The sequence below is a fragment of the Salmo trutta genome, chromosome 24 (genome assembly GCF_901001165.1).
Source record: "Salmo trutta chromosome 24, fSalTru1.1, whole genome shotgun sequence".
Taxonomy (NCBI): Eukaryota; Metazoa; Chordata; class Actinopteri; order Salmoniformes; family Salmonidae; genus Salmo; species Salmo trutta.
This window is the reverse complement of record NC_042980.1, coordinates 29,613,665-29,631,820: the sequence shown is the minus strand read 5'-3', so window position 1 is coordinate 29,631,820 and position 18,156 is coordinate 29,613,665. Positions and strand designations below refer to the sequence as shown.

The window sequence follows — 18,156 nt, the reverse complement described above, 5'->3', positions numbered from 1 at the left end:
CCACAGCTACACCCTCTGTGTGTCTGTTAATAGTCACCTAATTATCTAATCACCACTATAGATAAACCGTACGTCTCTCTCTCTCTCTCTCCCTCCCTCCCCTTCTCTCTCCCTCCTCTCTCCCTCTCTCTCTGTCTCTCTCCCTCCCCCTCTCCCCTCCTCTCTCTCTCTTTCTATCTTCCCTTTCTCTATCACTCTCCCTCTCTCTCACTCTCTCTCTCTCTCTCGTTGGAGTGCATGCTGGGAGTGAGTCGTGAAGCAGGAGTGATTGTGAGAGCGACTGGAATTATCTTCACCCTATTGGGTTTTGGTGTGTATATATATATGTTGATTAGTTTAGTTGTTTTAAGGGTATCTTGTCTAAATATCACTAAGCACGTATAGGGGTGGTGGGATCGTTGAGGTTGGTTTTCGCGAGGGCACAACCAGCGGGTGGGGCTGGTTGCAATGGCCACTCGCGGAAGTTTGGAGTTTGAAAAACTTAGTCGGCGACATGGAGTAAAGATTCCTGCTGCGGCCGGGTGTTCAGTGGAAGAATGTAGTTTGGCAGTGGGTGTTATCATTGGGTATGATAGTATCAAATCAGCTTCAAGGATGAATAGCGCTGTAGTGATATTCTTAGATTCCATTGAAAAGGTGAATACGATAGTTGAGAGTGGTGTTGTGTTGAGGGAAACACAGACACCGGTATTTCCGCTTATGAATCCGGCAAAGAAAGTTATACTTTCTAACGTGCCACCATTTGTTAGAGATGAAGTGTTGGAGCGAGAGTTATCTCGTCATGGTCAAATTGTATCAACAATAAAGAAGGTTCTTTTTGGATGCAAATCTCCGTTGCTGAAGCATGTCGTGTCGCATAGGAGACAAGTGCATATGATTTTAAAAAAGGACACTGATGAACTGAATTTAGCATTCAGTTTTAAGATTGATGGATTTGATTATGTCTTTTACGCTTCTACTGAATCGATGAAATGCTTTGGCTGTGGAAGAGAGGGGCATTTGGTGCGTAATTGTCCCGAGAATGAGCACGCAGAGCCCGGTAGCAGCTCTAGTGCTGGTGCAGCTAACGCACCACCGCGAAGGGATGAACATGCTAAGGGTGCAGGGGAAGGGAGAAGGTGGGCAGATGTGGTAGGAAAAGTAGGAGAGGAAGGCAGTGTGGATACGGGGTCAATTGTTGTAGTTCAGAACAAAGAGGGAGGGGAAACAGTCGGTGAGATTGCGACTGCCGTCGCTGAGGTGGTGCTGGAAAACGAAATTGGAGGTCAAGAGGAGATTGAAATAATGGGAAAGGAAGCAGCTGTTTTCAAAATACCGAGGAGTAAGAGGAAAAATGTAAGGGGTGGGGAAGGGTCTAATTCCAAGAGGAAGGTAGAGATGGATAATTCACTTGAAGATAAACAGGTTGTAGAGATGGTGGAGTTTTCTTCTGGGGAGGATAGCGAGAGTGAGTCATCTGATGCGTCACAACAAAATAGTGAGATAAATGGGGAGGAAGGGAGGTATGGGATTGGGAAGGTACGTCAATTTCTGAAGTTGACAAAAGGGAAGAAATATATGCAGGATTATAATATAACAGATTTTTTCCCTGAAAGTGAATTGTTTATTGAATCAGCAAAGTTTCTGATGTCAAAAATAACAGGGGGAGGTTTGACAAGCCCTGAAATTGCTAGACTCAAGAAAGTGGTAACGAGAGTGATAAGTGATGTAAATTCTAAAGGAAATGAAAGAGTTCAGTCGCAGTTTTAACTCTGTAAAGAGATGTGGTTTCTGGGTCTTCCTCTGTATTTTTTTCTTCAACCATGAGCAGTTTTAAGATTTCTTCTTTAAATGTAAATGGGGCAAGAGACGTTAAAAAAAGAGCCATAGTGTATGAGTTAATTAGGGGAAAGGGAAGTGACATCATTTTTCTACAAGAAACGCATAGTAATTTGGAAAATGAAGTTATGTGGAAACAGGAGTGGGGGGGGACAGTGGTGTGTAGTCATAAAAACACAAAAAGTGGGGGTGTGGCCATATTGTTCTCAAAAGGGTTTTTGCCTTTGTCATATGAGGTTGAAGAGGTAGTTGAGGGGAGGTTACTAAAAGTTAGAGTAAGGTATGAAAACATCACTATGTGTCTGATAAATGTATATGCCCCAGTGGTGGCAGTTGAGAGGGTATGCTTTTTAGAGACATTATCAAATACCATTGAGAAATGTAACAAGGAAGATTATCTATTTATTGCTGGGGATTTTAACTGCACAGTCAGTGATTTAGATAGAAACCACAAAGAACCTCATATAGCCTCAAGGACTTTTTTAAAACGTCTCATTGTAACAAATGAACTGTGTGACATTTGGCGGAGTCAACATGGAGGCACAAGGCAGTATACCTGGGTGCATGTGAGGGAGAACACCATCTCTATGGCCAGGTTAGATAGGTTTTATTGTTTTGAGCATCAATCTCAGGTCTGTAAATCAAGTGTGATAACCCCAGTGGGATTTTCTGATCATTGTTTAATAACAGAGGTGGTGTTCATTAACGATGTAAAACCCAAAAGCGCATACTGGCATTTTAACATAACTTTATTGAGTGATGCTCACTTCAGGAAATGTTTTAGTTTTTTCTGGGAGAGGTGGAGGTCTCAAAAGGCCAGTTTTGTATCCCTTCAACAGTGGTGGGATATAGGGAAAATCCACATTCAACAATTCTGTAAGCAATACACGAGGAATGTCACCAAGGATATCACCAGATCAATGAAAGCCCTAGAGACTGAAATAGTGGAACTCATGACGTTGGTTGAGACCACAGGAGATCGAGGCCACACTCAGGCCCTCAAGAGGAAAAAAGCTGCATTGGCAGACCTGCTGGGTATCAGAGCACAGGGGGCATTGGTGAGAAGTAAGTTTCAGGGAATCTCTGAAATGGATGCCTCATCCAAATTTTTCTTTGGTTTAGAGAAAAAGAATGGACAAAGAAAAATTATTCATTGTCTCAAATCAGCTGTTGGACAAGAGCTCACTAGACCTAGTGAAATTAGAAAGAGGGCAGTAGAGTTCTATGCTGAGCTCTACAAGTGTGAGTACAAAGAGGATAAAACAGTGACACAGCAGTTCTTCGATGAGCTCCCACAGGTGGCTGCAGAAGCTCAGGTTGAGCTTGAGCAACCATTGTCTTTGCAGGAGTTATACACTGCATTAAAAGGCATGGAAAATGGAAGGGCACCAGGCATTGATGGGCTTCCCGTTGACTTTTTTAAGTCTTTTTGGGCTATGTTGGGAGAGGATTGGCTAGCAGTAGTTAATGATAGTTTAACCGGAGGGTTACTACCAATAAGCTGCAGAAGGGCTGTCCTCACCCTACTGCCCAAAAAGGGTGACCCTAGGGAGGTGAAGAACTGGAGGCCGGTGGCTTTATTGTGCACTGATTATAAGATCCTGTCAAAAGCTTTGTCCAACAGGTTGAGGGAGGTGATGGGGCAAATCATACATACGGACCAGTCCTACTGTGTTCCTGGCAGGCAGATAGGAGATAACATTTCTCTGATTCGTGATTTTTTGGACGTCTCTAGGGCTATTGGGTTGGATGCTGGTCTAATTTCAATTGATCAGGAAAAGGCATTTGACCGAGTTGAACATCAATATTTATGGCACACTTTGGAGGCGTTTGGGTTCAGCTCTGGTTTTATTGCCATGATAGAGGTGATATATGGTGACATTGAAAGTGTATTGAAAGTTAACGGTGGTTTGAGTGCTCCTTTTAAAGTGTGTAGGGGTATTAGGCAGGGATGTTCTTTGTCGGGAATGTTATATGCCATTGCTATAGAGCCACTACTAAATAGCATAAGAAGTCACATTGAAGGGGTGTACCTTTCAAGGGACATTCCTCCTATTCGTCTCTCAGCCTATGCTGATGATGTAGTTGTTTTAGTGAAAAATCAAGCGGAGGTGGATAGTTTGAGTCTAATGGTTGATCGTTTTAGGGGAATATCCTCTGCAAAGGTAAATTGGGAAAAGAGTTGTGCTTTACAGATTGGAGAATGGGATGGAGGGATCATGGCTTTGCCAGGGGGGCTGGAATGGTGTAAGGGAGGTTTTAAGTATCTTGGAGTGTACCTAGGAGATGAGGGGACTATGGAAAAAAATTGGATTGGGGTGGTTGAAATGGTGGAAGGGAGGATAAGGAGATGGCGTTGGTTGCTATCTCGTATGTCATATAGAGGGCGCACTATTATAGTTAACAATGTGATTGCCTCTGCACTGTGGCATCGGTTGTCAGTTTTAGAACCACCATCTGGCCTTCTGGCTAAGATACAGGCAATAATTGTGGATTTCTTTTGGGATAAATATCACTGGGTTCCACAAAGTGTTTTGTATTTGTCAAAAGAGGAGGGGGGACAAGGTCTCGTACATCTTGCTAGTAGGGCTGCTGCTTTCCGGTTGCAGTTTATTCAAAGGTTGCTTTATGGACAGGAAAATGTGGTTTGGAGAGGGGTGGCAGGTCTTGTATTACAGCAGGTTGGAGGATTAGGTTTAAAGAAAGCTTTATTTTTGGTTGATAGTAGCCAGATTTCCAGGGAGGGAATACCTCCGTTTTACAGAGGCCTTCTTAGGGTGTGGAGCATAATGAAGGTGTCCAGACGAACTTCAGCGGAGTCAGTGCATTGGCTGTTGGAGGAACCTCTGGTGTATGGGGCAAGACTGGATTGCACAACTGCAGATGTTCCACATTTTTCCAAGATTCTGGTGAAGGGCAAAATCATCACCTTAAAACAGTTAATGGCCGTGGCTGGGCCCGCCTTAATGGATGGTAGACGGGTGGCTGAACATTTGGGGGTGAGGTCGGAAAGGATTGTAGGACAAATGCTGGGAAGCTGCAGGAAGGCTCTGTCAGCAGAAGAGTGGGGTATGCTTCATAGCCACAAGAAGGAACAAGATGAAGACGTCTCATTTCCAAGACTAGGGATTACACCAAATATCCCAGAGTCAGAAAGAAAGGCGATATTACTGGATTTGAGAGGGTTGGAAGAGGTGGGTTTGGATGAGGTGAATGGGAAAGAATTATATAGGGGGTGTGTCAAGGTGTTGAATAAAGATAAATTGAAAAATAGAAAAGACACTCCATGGAGGGTAAAATTGGGCATTGATGACAAGGTAAAGCCAGCATGGAGAGCACTGTACAAGCCACCGTTACAAAAGGGTACTGGTGATATGCAATGGAGGGTTTTGCATGGCATCATTGCAGTTAATGCTTTTGTATCTGTTATTAACTCAGATGTTGGAGATGGATGTCCTTTTTGTAATATAAGAGAAACCATTTTTCACTGTTTTGTGGAGTGTGAGAGGATTAAACCTCTCTTGGAAATGCTGGAGTCTTTGTTTAAAGCTGTAGGGGAGATTTTCAATAACACTGTTTTTATTTTGGGGTTTCAATATAGAAAGCAACAGAAAAGAAAATGTCAACTGTTAAATTTTATTTTGGGACAAGCTAAGATGTCCATTTTTTTGAGTAGGAAACATAAGATAGAAACGGGATATGGGCAGGATGTAAGATGTGTTTTTAAAGGATTAGTGAAAATAAGAATAAAAGTAGATTTTGAGTTCTTCTCAGCTGTAAAAGATCTCCCATTGTTTGAGGAGAAGTGGGCATACGAAGGAGCGCTTTGTTATGTAGAGGAGGGGAAATTATTTTTTGTTGATGAAATAAGCTGAATGTATATGTTTGTTAGCATTTTTTTATTTTCTTTTATTTTTACATTTTTTGTTATTTTAGTGTTTTGTATTTTTTTCTTTTATTTTAAGAATTACATTTGGTGTTTCATTTCTGAAAAGGCAGTGTGTCATTATTGATGTTAATACTTGAGTATAAAATAAAGGTTTTATAAAAACTCAAACTCTCTCTCTCTCCTGTAGATCTGTAGACTAGATGTTAATTACTTCCTGTTCTTCCAGCATGATAAAGCTAATGAAGTTGACTGGCTGGTGTGTGAACCTGTGATCCTCTCCACTCTGTGTGTGTGTGTGTTTGTCTTGTGTGTGAGGAGAGGCTGCTTAAAAGAGAGTGGTGTTTGAACTAAGAGGGGGCTATGAATAGCTCAGCCCATCTGGCGGAGTGTGAGTGTGTGAGGAGTGGTGATTAACCAATGCATACACACCCAAACACATTAAAACACACATGACTGCGCTGGCGAATCCAACGTTCAAATAGAAATGTGTTGATCAAAGTTTCTCTGGTGAAAAAGTTGTCACACCACTCCACAAGCCATCCCTGGCAAACGCACACAAGATACAAGACCAAGTTTGGTTTAGTTCATCTCTCTATGGACAAGGTGAACTCCTTCAGTTGTAGCATGTGGTTTTTCATAACCGTGTTCCTTGTAACAGAATGTGTCATTGTGTCTCCCAGGTGTCAGTGGTACATCAAATCCAAGATGAGCTCAGAGGAGAAGAGGAGGACCAACTATCAGAGTGGACATGGTAGGACGTCTCTCTCTGTGTCTGTTTCTTTTTCCTTCTCTACTTGTCTTCTCTCTGTCTCTCTCTTTCTGTCAAACACTCCGATTTCTAGTCACAGACTCACATCACTTCTCTAAATTGTATCAATTTGAGGTGTACAGACAAATTGAATATGATTATTTCAGCCTTCTGTGAGTTTGTGTGTTGAAAGATGAATGGCTAAACTGTGGCGAGACTTAAAGCTTAAAATAGATTTTCCACGCAAACACTTTACCTTATTGAGCTTCTCTGTCCGTTTCATGCTAAAGAGAACCACCCTGGAGAGAAACGTTGTGTGGACGATTTGCATACAATCAATTCTAACCATGTCTGCCATTTCCAAGCCTCTATTCGTTTAGATGTGAATGTGGATGAAGTGTGTCCCTAACCCCTGGCCGTAGCAGGCTTTGAGAGATTGGTAACACCCCTCTCTCAGTTTTACACTACAGACAGAGAGCAAGAGGGAGGGAGAAGGAGTGAGAGGGAGGGAGGGAGGGAGGGAGAGACAGAGAGCAAGAGGAAGGGAGAAGGAGGGAGAGGGAGGGAGGGAGGGAGAGACAGAGAGCAAGAGGAAGGGAGAAGGAGGGAGAGGGAGGGAGGGAGGGTTGTCAGTAGGAGTGATACAGTGGCACCTTTAAACACCTCCACAGAACAAAACGCTCTGAAGCACCTCCACCTATCCCTCTCTCTCTCCCTCTCGCTCTCTCTCTCTCCCTCTCTCTCTCTCTCTCTCCCTCTCTCTCTCTCTCTCCCTCTCTTTCTCTCTCTCTCTCTCTCTCGCCCTCCTCTCCTGCATACTTCTTTCCTCTTCAAAATCCATTTGAAGTCCTCTATGTGTCCTGCCTTTTGGCTGAATCTAGTTACAGCTCTTTCTCTCTCTACCTCCACTGTCTTATCCCTGAGATGAGAGGGGGGATAGAGAGGGAAAGGGTAAGAAGAGGTAAGGCGGGGTGATGCATGAAGAGAAAGGTGCAGATAGACAAAAAGGGAAATGACTCGGAAGGAGAAGGAGATAGAGAAGGGGAGGGTGAAAGGGATGGGGAGTTGAAGCCAGTGGTAGAGGAACAGACAGACAGCAGGACAAGCTCTGAGATAGAAAACACACCCAGGAGAGTCAGGCTGGCAGGGCCTCTTACTGCCTAGTGAGTAAATCTGCTTCCTCTCTCTCTCTCTTCCTCTCTCTCTCTTCCTCTCTCTCTGTTAACAGCTTGCCTTGACTCCATACAGACTGTCTATGTGTCTCAGAGCTATCCTTGCCCTGCTCATCAGTGGAGGACAGAGGACACCTTCTCCTCTTCACTTTCCTCCTACTTCTCTCTTTTGTTCTCTTTCTTCCTCCTTCTCTTTCTCTCCAGTGATATATTGATGTATCTCTCCAACCTTCAGAGTTTAGTTTCGTCCAGAAGTGGATGTTTTCGAGGTTGATTGTGTCTTCAGGTTACTGCTGGAGCTCTGTTTTGCATGACCATGGATTGTTCTGTTTGGAAAGAGAGGGAGACTGATATCTCACAGCTAGAGGTTAGCAAAGACAAGAAAGGCAGAAGGAGGCAGGTAGCAAAGTAACCAAAGTCAGAAACCAGTCTCTCCTCTCTTGACCTTTGTCCCTGGAATTCATTATCTTCTTCTCTTCTCCTCTTTTTGCTTCTCTTGTTTTGTCTGTCTTTTCTTGTCCTCCCTCAGCTCTCCCGTTCCCGGGGGTAAAGGCCTATGTAGATCCAGACACCTATGAGGATCCTACCCAGGCTGTCCATGAGTTTGCCAAAGAGATCGACCCGACCCGGATCCGTATAGAAAGAGTTATTGGAGCAGGTAGGTGCACTATCCTCAATTATCAATTCAATTCAAAACGCTTCATTGGCATGGAAAGAACAAGCAAGGTATGGTAACAATATATCTACAGTACTGTTTATTCTCTACCATTACAGAAGCTCCTTTAGACAGTGTGCTCTATATATACCCTACTGGGTGTGAAAGGGTCTGGCATTTGGGTGTGATATTAACATAGTGTAATATGCCATATGAAGCAATCTGTTTTCATTTTACAGAAAGGAAGTTAATCATATCTCTCCTATACAGTAGAAAGCTTATGCTCTCTCTCCCAGCATCTGATTTAAGTGTTATTTCTCTCTGCTCAGTATAACAATCTAAAAGCCTAACACACACACACACCATCACAGGGGGGAAATTAAAACTGTTAGAGTTTTAGAGAACTGAGGAGAGACTATGAATAGATTGCAGGGTGGTTCTAGAGAGTTTAATCATTCAGAGAGTTAAAGGTGTTGTGGAGTTGTCTCTGCACTGCAACAGTGCCCACCAGTGGTTTCATATTGTTACTGTGTGTGTGTGTGTGTGTGTGTGTGTGTGCGTGTGCGTGTGTATGTGTGTGTGTGTGTGTGTGTGCGTGCGTTCCAGGTGAGTTCGGGGAGGTGTGTAGCGGTCGTCTGCGGATACCGGGGAAGAGGGAGATTGCCGTGGCGATAAAGACACTGAAGGGCGGCTACGTGGAGCGCCAGAGGCGGGACTTCCTCCGAGAGGCCAGCATCATGGGACAGTTTGACCACCCAAACATCATCAGGCTGGAGGGCGTGGTCACCAAAAGTAAGGAGGATCATGGGAATTGCATGGACAGATAGACAGATGGAAGTGTGTCTTTATGTGGGATAGCTGCCTCTGACACAGGAACTGAGTCATTACAACCAGCCATTCCCCACTACAGCACAATGCATAGCAGCCATTCCCCACTACAGCACAATGCATAGCAGCCATTCCCCACTACAGCACAATGCATAGCAGCCATTCCCCACTACAGCACAATGCATAGCAGCCATTCCCCACTACAGCACAATGCATAGCAACCATTCCCCACTACAGCACAATGCATAGCAGCCATTCCCCACTACAGCACAATGCATAGCAGCCATTCCCCACTACAGCACAATGCATAGCAGCCATTCCCCACTACAGCACAATGCATAGCAGCCATTCCCCACTACAGCACAATGCATAGCAGCCATTCCCCACTACAGCACAATGCATAGCAGCCATTCCCCACCACAGCACAATGCATAGCAGCCATTCCCCACTACAGCACAATGCATAGCAGCCATTCCCCACTACAGCACAATGCATAGCAACCATTCCCCACTACAGCACAATGCATAGCAGCCATTCCCCACTACAGCACAATGCATAGCAGCCATTCCCCACTACAGCACAATGCATAGCAGCCATTCCCCACCACAGCACAATGCATAGCAGCCATTCCCCACTACAGCACAATGCATAGCAGCCATTCCCCACTACAGCACAATGCATAGCAGCCATTCCCCACTACAGCACAATGCATAGCAGCCATTCCCCACTACAGCACAATGCATAGCAGCCATTCCACACTACAGCACAATGCATAGAAGCCATTCCACACTACAGCACAATGCATAGCAACCATTCCCCACTACAGCACAATGCATAGCAACCATTCCCCACTACAGCACAATGCATAGCAACCATTCCCCACTACAGCACAATGCATAGCAGCCATTCCCCACTACAGCACAATGCATAGCAGCCATTCCACACTACAGCACAATGCATAGCAACCATTCCCCACTACAGCACAATGCATAGCAACCATTCCCCACTACAGCACAATACATAGCAACCATTCCCCACTACAGCACAATGCATAGCAACCATTCCCCACTACAGCACAATGCATAGCAGCCATTCCCCACTACAGCACAATGCATAGCAGCCATTCTCCACTACAGCACAATGCATAGCAGCCATTCCCCACTACAGCACAATGCATAGCAGCCATTCCACACTACAGCACAATGCATAGCAACCATTCCCCACTACAGCACAATGCATAGCAACCATTCCCCACTACAGCACAATGCATAGCAGCCATTCCACACTACAGCACAATGCATAGCAGCCATTCCCCACTACAGCACAATGCATAGCAGCCATTCCCCACTACAGCACAATGCATAGCAGCCATTCCCCACTACAGCACAATGCATAGCAGCCATTCCACACTACAGCACAATGCATAGCAGCCATTCCCCACTACAGCACAATGCATAGCAACCATTCCCCACTACAGCACAATGCATAGCAGCCATTCCCCACTACAGCACAATGCATAGCAGCCATTCCACACTACAGCACAATGCATAGCAGCCATTCCCCACTACAGCACAATGCATAGCAGCCATTCCACACTACAGCACAATGCATAGCAGCCATTCCCCACTACAGCACAATGCATAGCAGCCATTCCACACTACAGCACAATGCATAGCAGCCATTCCCCACTACAGCACAATGCATAGCAGCCATTCCCCACTACAGCACAATGCATAGCAGCCATTCCACACTACAGCACAATGCATAGCAGCCATTCCCCACTACAGCACAATGCATAGCAGCCATTCCCCACTACAGCACAATGCATAGCAGCCATTCCCCACTACAGCACAATGCATAGCAGCCATTCCCCACTACAGCACAATGCATAGCAGCCATTCCCCACTACAGCACAATGCATAGCAACCATTCCCCACTACAGCACAATGCATAGCAGCCATTCCCCACTAGTCTACTGTTCTGTAGAGACACCTGTGTACTTCACACACTCTGTCACTTTCTCCATCGTTTTCTCCCTACTATATCTCTCTCTTTACTCTCAGACACTCTTCTCTCCCTTTCTCTCTCTTTTTCTCCCTCTGTCTCTCTCCATCTGTTGTTTTCTTCTCAACCTCTTCAGAGACTCATTAAAAGAGAGAGGTATCAGGGTGTGACTGTATCTTACCTGAACAGAAACACCAGGTAAAGCTCCACACTCATCACCACTTGACACTCATTCTTTTCTCTGGATGGGCTTCTGTAGAGAGAGAGAGAGAGAGAGAGAGAGAGAGAGAGAGGTGTTTACGTAGAGAAGGCTGATTCTCAGCTACTGACCTGATAGAGAGAGAAGTGTAATGTGGTCAGCACCATGGACAAACAGCCCCTGAACTCTGCAAGCCTGTTGCTCCATTCACCACTTCTTCTCTCTCTCTGCCTGGCTGAGTCCCCCACAGAGCTCCATTCAGGTCCTGGCTGGCTAACTGAGTCACTGGAGTCAAACAGCAGGCCAGGGATATCAGCACCAAGGTTATTTCACTTCACTGAAATGGCTATTTGTTAACTGAAACTATGTCCTCCAAAAAGTGTAATGCAATTGAAATAGCACATTTTACAGGAAACTGAGTAACTATGACAATGTTCTAGTTCTAATTCAAACGTGGCAGGGTCACGCTTTTTAACCTTCCACCCCGTTTCTTTTCTCGTCTCAGATTTGATATTCCGATATTATAGCCTCACAGCGGGCCTGTCGTTACAGCCAGTCTGTTGGGCCAATTACCCAGAGTAACAGGATACTGGAAGGAATAAACAGAATGTCACTTTAGCGTGTCTAAACGAGCGATTGGCAGAAACCGTCAGCTGTCTGTGTGGCTCAGGGGCTGTGAAATGTCTGATGAGTTTGAACAGTGGGGTTTCCTATAGTGTTCACTCTCATTCATTACCATGGATCCATGACACTCTCTCTGTGTCCTTGATGGGCTACACACAAATCAATGGGCTCTGAAAAACATTGTTTTATTATAAATGTGTAGTTTTATGGATTTGGCTGTATGATTTCTAATGAAATACATCTGTCTGCTGTCTTTAATCCATTATTAAACTATATTAAATTGCCCATAGCTCTCTTTCTCTCTCTCTCTCTCTCAGCAATGTTGTGTGTAATCTTGTAATTAGTGCAGTCTGCAGCACACTCACCCACTGGGGGACCACAGAGAGGAGATGGGTGAACCCATGGGAGGCAGGGGGAGACCTCTGTCTTCAACCCCTCTTCTACTCCTCTCTTATGTCCTTACTCCTCAAGCCCAGCTCCCTCTCTCTCGCTCTGCTCTTACCTTCTACTCCCTTGACCTCCCGCCTGTCTTCCTCTCCTCCCCTCCGGTGTGACTAAAGAGTGATAACAGTGGCCAGTAATTAGATCAGGCTGTTAATCAAATAGGATGTTAATTAATCCAGTGGTGGATTACTGTCCACTCTCTCCAGGCCTATAGACCCTCACAGTGAACCAGCATGCTAAGGCTAATCTCTCCCCAGGCCCATAGACTCTGACCGGGAACAGCATGCTAATGCTAAAAGGAAACGCTAATCTCACCCCAGGCCCATAGACTCTGACCGGGAACAGCATGCTAATGCTAAAGGCTAACGCTAATCTCTCCCCAGGCCCATAGACTCTGACTGTGAAACAGCGTGCTAATGCAAATGTGGCCAGCAGGTAGCCTAGAGGCTAGAGAGAGTACCAACCCTTGCATTTAAACCCCAATCTGCTCCAATGGTGCTGTACCATGGCTGACCCTGTGCCTCTCAACGTTTGAGTGTCTGTGGGGGTTGGGACAAAATTCCATTTAACACAAAAATGTAGAATGAAGTATCTATTCTATCCTCTGGTTAATCTCTTATTAACCACTGTATGGCGAGAGTGACTCCACTCTGAGTCCTTCAGCAAACAGGGATTAACGAAACACAGAGAAACTCTTCCTACGCTCTTCTAAAAAATATTGACACAATGGTGATCTACCCAGTATGCAGAAGATAACTTCTGTTTGGGATTATAGTAGTATTACTGTTTTATTTTATTTATTTTTATTTTACCGTTATTTTACCAGGTAAGTTGACTGAGAACACATTCTCATTTACAGCAACGACCTGGGGAATAGTTTCAGGGGAGAGGAGGGGGATGAATGAGCCAATTGTAAGCTGGGGATGATTAGACAGATTAGACTGTAGAGCAAGGTTCTCCAACTCCGGTCCTGGAGGCTACTGGGTGTGCAGGCTGTTTGGGATTATAGTAGTATTACTGTAGAGCAAGGTTCTCCAACTCCAGTCCTGGAGGCTACTGGGTGTGCAGGCTTGTTAGCCATATCTCTAACATATTCCAGCAAACATGTCCACATTGGCACAATGTGTCCCCAATGGGGGCTAAAATATTGGCCCCACTTAAGCTGCCTATATTTGGCCGATGTGCCTTTGCTCTTCGGCTCCACATTGGTCCCCAAGGCATTGGCCCAGTGTGGGCAGCCCATATCTGGTGAGGGCAGCCCTCACTTTGCCTGTAATAAGCCCATCTTTTCCCAACAAACATGCCCACATTGTCACGCTTTGGGCCTGATGCGGATTAAAATATTGGACCTATGTAGGTAGGCTGCCCACATTGGACCAATGAACCTTTGCTCATCAGCTTTACATTGGCCCCAAAGCAGGTGGCCCGTAGGGCAGCCCCACTTCACCTGAGATAAGCCCACCTTGTTGGTTTGCCTTCCAGGTATATCATTTCAGAAAAGCAATAAAGTTGTTACAGACTTGGCAGTGTACAATATCATTGGCAGTGTACAATATCATTCATTTGTTGATGTCACACAACGGAACACTTCAACTGGAACGACACTCTCAGTAACGATTTCACCAAAATACCTTGTGAACTTCGAACTGTAAGGTTCTATCTGAAAAAATATGATTACGAGATAATTGGCTTTAAAGATCCGAGCCCTCATTGTTTTGAATGGTGTCAGCAATTTTTATCTTGAATTATTTTTTAACTTAACAACATCCTGTGTTGGACTGGTGTGGGCTAGCCCGTGTTGGACTGGTGTGGGCTAGCCTGTGTTGGACTGGTGTGGGCTAGCCTGTGTTGGACTGGTGTGGGCTAGCCTGTGTTGGGCTGGTGTGGGCTAGCCTGTGTTGTGCTGGTGTGGGCTAGCCTGTGTTGGGCTGGTGTGGGCTAGCCTGTGTTGTGCTGGTGTGGGCTAGCCTGTGTTGGACTGGTGGGGGCTAGCCTGTGTTGGACTGGTGTGGGCTAGCCTGTGTTGGACTGGTGTGGGCTAGCCTGTGTTGGACTGGTGTGGGCTAGCCTGTGTTGGACTGGTGTGGGCTAGCCTGTGTTGGACTGGTGTGGGCTAGCCTGTGTTGGACTGGTGTGGGCTAGCCCGTGTTGGGCTGGTGGGGGCTAGCCCGTGTTGGACTGGTGTGGGCTAGCCTGTGTTGGACTAGTGTGGGCTAGCCTGTGTTGGACTGGTGTGGGCTAGCCTGTGTTGGACTGGTGTGGGCTGGACCCTGTTGGACTGGCATGGGCTAGCCCACGTAGTGCTGGTGTGGGCTAGCCCATGTTGGACTGGTGTGGGCTTGATGTGGGCTAGCCTGTGTTGGGCTGGTGTGGGCTTGATGTGGGCTAGCCTGTGTTGGGCTGGTGTGGGCTTGATGTGGGCTAGTCCGTGTTGGGCTGGTGTGGGCTTGATGTGGGCTAGCCTGTGTTGGGCTGGTGTGGGCTTGATGTGGGCTAGCCTGTGTTGGGCTGGTGTGGGCTTGATGTGGGCTAGTCCATGTTGGGCTGGTGTAGGCTTGATGTGGGCTAGCCTGTGTTGGGCTGGTGTGGGCTTGATGTGGGCTAGCCTGTGTTGGGCTGGTGTGGGCTTGATGTGGGCTAGTCCGTGTTGGGCTGGTGTGGGCTTGATGTGGGCTAGTCCGTGTTGGGCTGGTGTGGGCTTGATGTGGGCTAGTCCGTGTTGGGCTGGTGTGGGCTTGATGTGGGCTAGCCTATGTTGTGCTGGTGTGGGCTAGCCCGTGTTGGGCTGGTGTGGGCTTGATGTGGGCTAGCCCGTGTTGGGCTGGTGTGGGCTTGATGTGGGCTAGTCCGTGTTGGGCTGGTGTGGGCTTGATGTGGGCTAGCCCGTGCCCACCGAACACCCAGCTAGGGCCAATGGGGCCATGTTTGCTGGGATCTGACTGACCTGGTGGTGCTGTGTGTTGTGATTTCAGGCAGACCTGTGATGATTGTGGTGGAGTACATGGAGAATGGATCTCTGGACTCTTTCCTGAGGGTGAGAAGCGAAGAACAATTGTTTTCTTTATTTTTCTTTATTGTTTATTGATTTTTATATTATAAACAAACAAATAGACATCACAAATGAAAAGCTCTCTCTCTCTCTCTCTCTCTCTCGTGTCCCTCTCTTTATTAGACGCATGACGGCCAGTTTACTGGTATCCAGTTGGTGGGCATGCTGCGTGGCATTGCGTCGGGCATGAAGTACCTGTCTGACATGGGCTACGTCCACAGAGACCTGGCCGCCCGCAACATTCTGGTGAACAGCAACCTGGTGTGTAAGGTGTCTGACTTCGGCCTGTCCAGAGTCCTGGAGGACGACCCAGAGGCTGCTTACACCACCACGGTAAGTAGGATCTCTAACCTACACAAACCTACACAAACACAAACAAGTGAAACACAAGTCATATGTTGCTACTTTTATTTATTTCTCTGCAAAACTTCCATAAATCCTCTGTTGTTCTTTCTGTCCTCTTTCTGGAGTGTATAGTCTGTGTGCTTCAAAGGAAACACTTACACAGTGTTTCAGTGGAAAGTTAAAGCACTTCTCTGACTGCCTGGCCTCCTGGTGACCTCTATTCTCTGGTTAAAGAGTCACGCTGAGGGGAAGTGGTGCTTTCTGGGGTCTGGAAAAGAGAGAGGGGAGAGAAAGAGGGAGAGAACAGAAAAGGACATGTTGCTTTTGGGGGCATTCACGGGTCTGTAAACCATTTTCCACTCGGAAGGACTTTGGTTTGGTAGGGCTAAGGGGCAGGGGGTTGGGTTACAGACAGAATACACGCTAAGGATTTGTGCCGACTGGTGATTTTACTCTGCCCTCATTTTAAGAGAGGGGGGGAGAAAGAGAGGGAAAGGGAGAGAGAGGGAGTAAAAGGGAGAGAGGAGGGAGGTTAGTTCTGCTGTTAAAGCACCTCAGAGCTTTTACTTGTACCTTGACACAAAGTCTCAAACTGTGAAAATGTGTGTGTACCTGTTAAGAGACTTCAGAAAAGTGCAATCACACTGTGAGACTGTAGCATATGGTCTATAAATTGCACATATTTCCTCAAGCATGTATTGTTACAAAGCAGATGGAACCTCTGTGTGTGTGTGTGTGTGTGTGTGTGTGTGTGTGTGTGTGTGTGTGTGTGTGTGTGTGTGTGTGTGTGTGTGTGTGTGTGTGTGTGTGTGTGTGTGTGTGTGTGTGTGAGAACAGGGAGGTAAGATCCCTATCAGGTGGACAGCTCCAGAGGCCATCTCCTACAGGAAGTTCTCATCAGCCAGCGATGCCTGGAGCTACGGTATCGTCATGTGGGAAGTGATGTCATACGGGGAGCGGCCTTACTGGGAGATGTCCAATCAGGACGTGAGTTGTGAATGAGGTCTTCACTATAGAGAGCAATAGTAATGGCGTCTTTTTGTAGACACTAACTCTACCATGGTTCGTTTGGAAATTAATGGTTTTTTTGTAGGGTTTTTGAATAAATTACGAAAATAACGTCTGTGGTAAACATAGGCTTAGGAAATCTTCTAAGTGTTGTTGTATGCTGTAATCTTCATCAGCTAACGTCACTTTTTGTGAATTGTGAAGCATTTATGTAATCAAAACAAGCACATAAGCACTTAAAGGCTTTATAATTCCTAAAGTTCATGTTAACTGGCTGATATTATCTCATGGAACATAACATATAAGATCTCCAAAGCCTATGTTAACCTCAGACCTTATTTTCTGCCTTTATCCCAAAACCACACTATTTTCCTATTCATTTCCCCCATAGGAATAGCCGAACGAACCAAAGGTAACTAATTTCCGTGTTTTAGGACTACAACCTGGCGAGTTCTATGGCGTTAACCTGGGAGTCTTAATGGGGATTGTGAAAGTCCTTTCTTATGAATCTCCATACTGTATGAGTTGAGTTGAGTTTGAGTTGAGTTCATTTGAATTGTTACAGGAACAGTGCACATTAATCAACGTTTCAGTAAAAGTGCCGGTTTTAGCCAGCCGGCTAATTTTCTACCGCAGTCCCTGGGCAGGTTATTAAAACAATTACAATGAGCACATGCAGAGCAAAATAGAACAAGCAACACAGCATGCAGACAGAGAGACATAGAACAAGCAACACAGCATGCAGACAGAGAGACATAGAACAAGCAACACAGCATGCAGACAGAGAAACATAGAACAAGCAACATGTAGCATGCAGACAGAGAGACATAGAACAAGCAACACAGCATGCAGACAGAGAAACATAGAACAAGCAACATGTAGCATGCAGACAGAGAAACATAGAACAAGCAACACAGCATGCAGACAGAGAGACATAGAACAAGCAACACAGCATGCAGACAGAGAGACATAGAACAAGCAACACAGCATGCAGACAGAGAAACATAGAACAAGCAACATGTAGCATGCAGACAGAGAGACATAGAACAAGCAACACAGCATGCAGACAGAGAAACATAGAACAAGCAACATGTAGCATGCAGACAGAGAAACATAGAACAAGCAACATGTAGCATGCAGACAGAGAGACATAGAACAAGCAACACGTAGCATGCAGACAGAGAAACATAGAACAAGCAACATGTAGCATGCAGACAGAGAGACATAGAACAAGCAACACAGCATGCAGACATAGAAACATAGAACAAGCAACACAGCATGCAGACAGAGAAACATAGAACAAGCGACACGTAGCACGCAGACAGAGAAACATAGAACAAGCAACACGTAGCATGCAGACAGAGAAACACAGA

General features: G+C 45.8%; 1 protein-coding gene across 1 annotated transcript in view; it reads left to right on the top strand.

The window, feature by feature from the left end:
* Positions 1–18,156, top strand: part of LOC115161066 (ephrin type-A receptor 6) — a gene marked incomplete in the record, with an annotated part of 109,523 nt that overhangs the window by 85,859 nt on the left and 5,508 nt on the right. Inside the window, 6 exon segments of the mRNA XM_029711778.1 lie at positions 6,388–6,458; positions 8,157–8,285; positions 8,889–9,074; positions 15,354–15,415; positions 15,554–15,763; positions 16,613–16,762. Of these exon segments, the coding sequence (XP_029567638.1) occupies positions 6,388–6,458; positions 8,157–8,285; positions 8,889–9,074; positions 15,354–15,415; positions 15,554–15,763; positions 16,613–16,762 (808 nt within the window).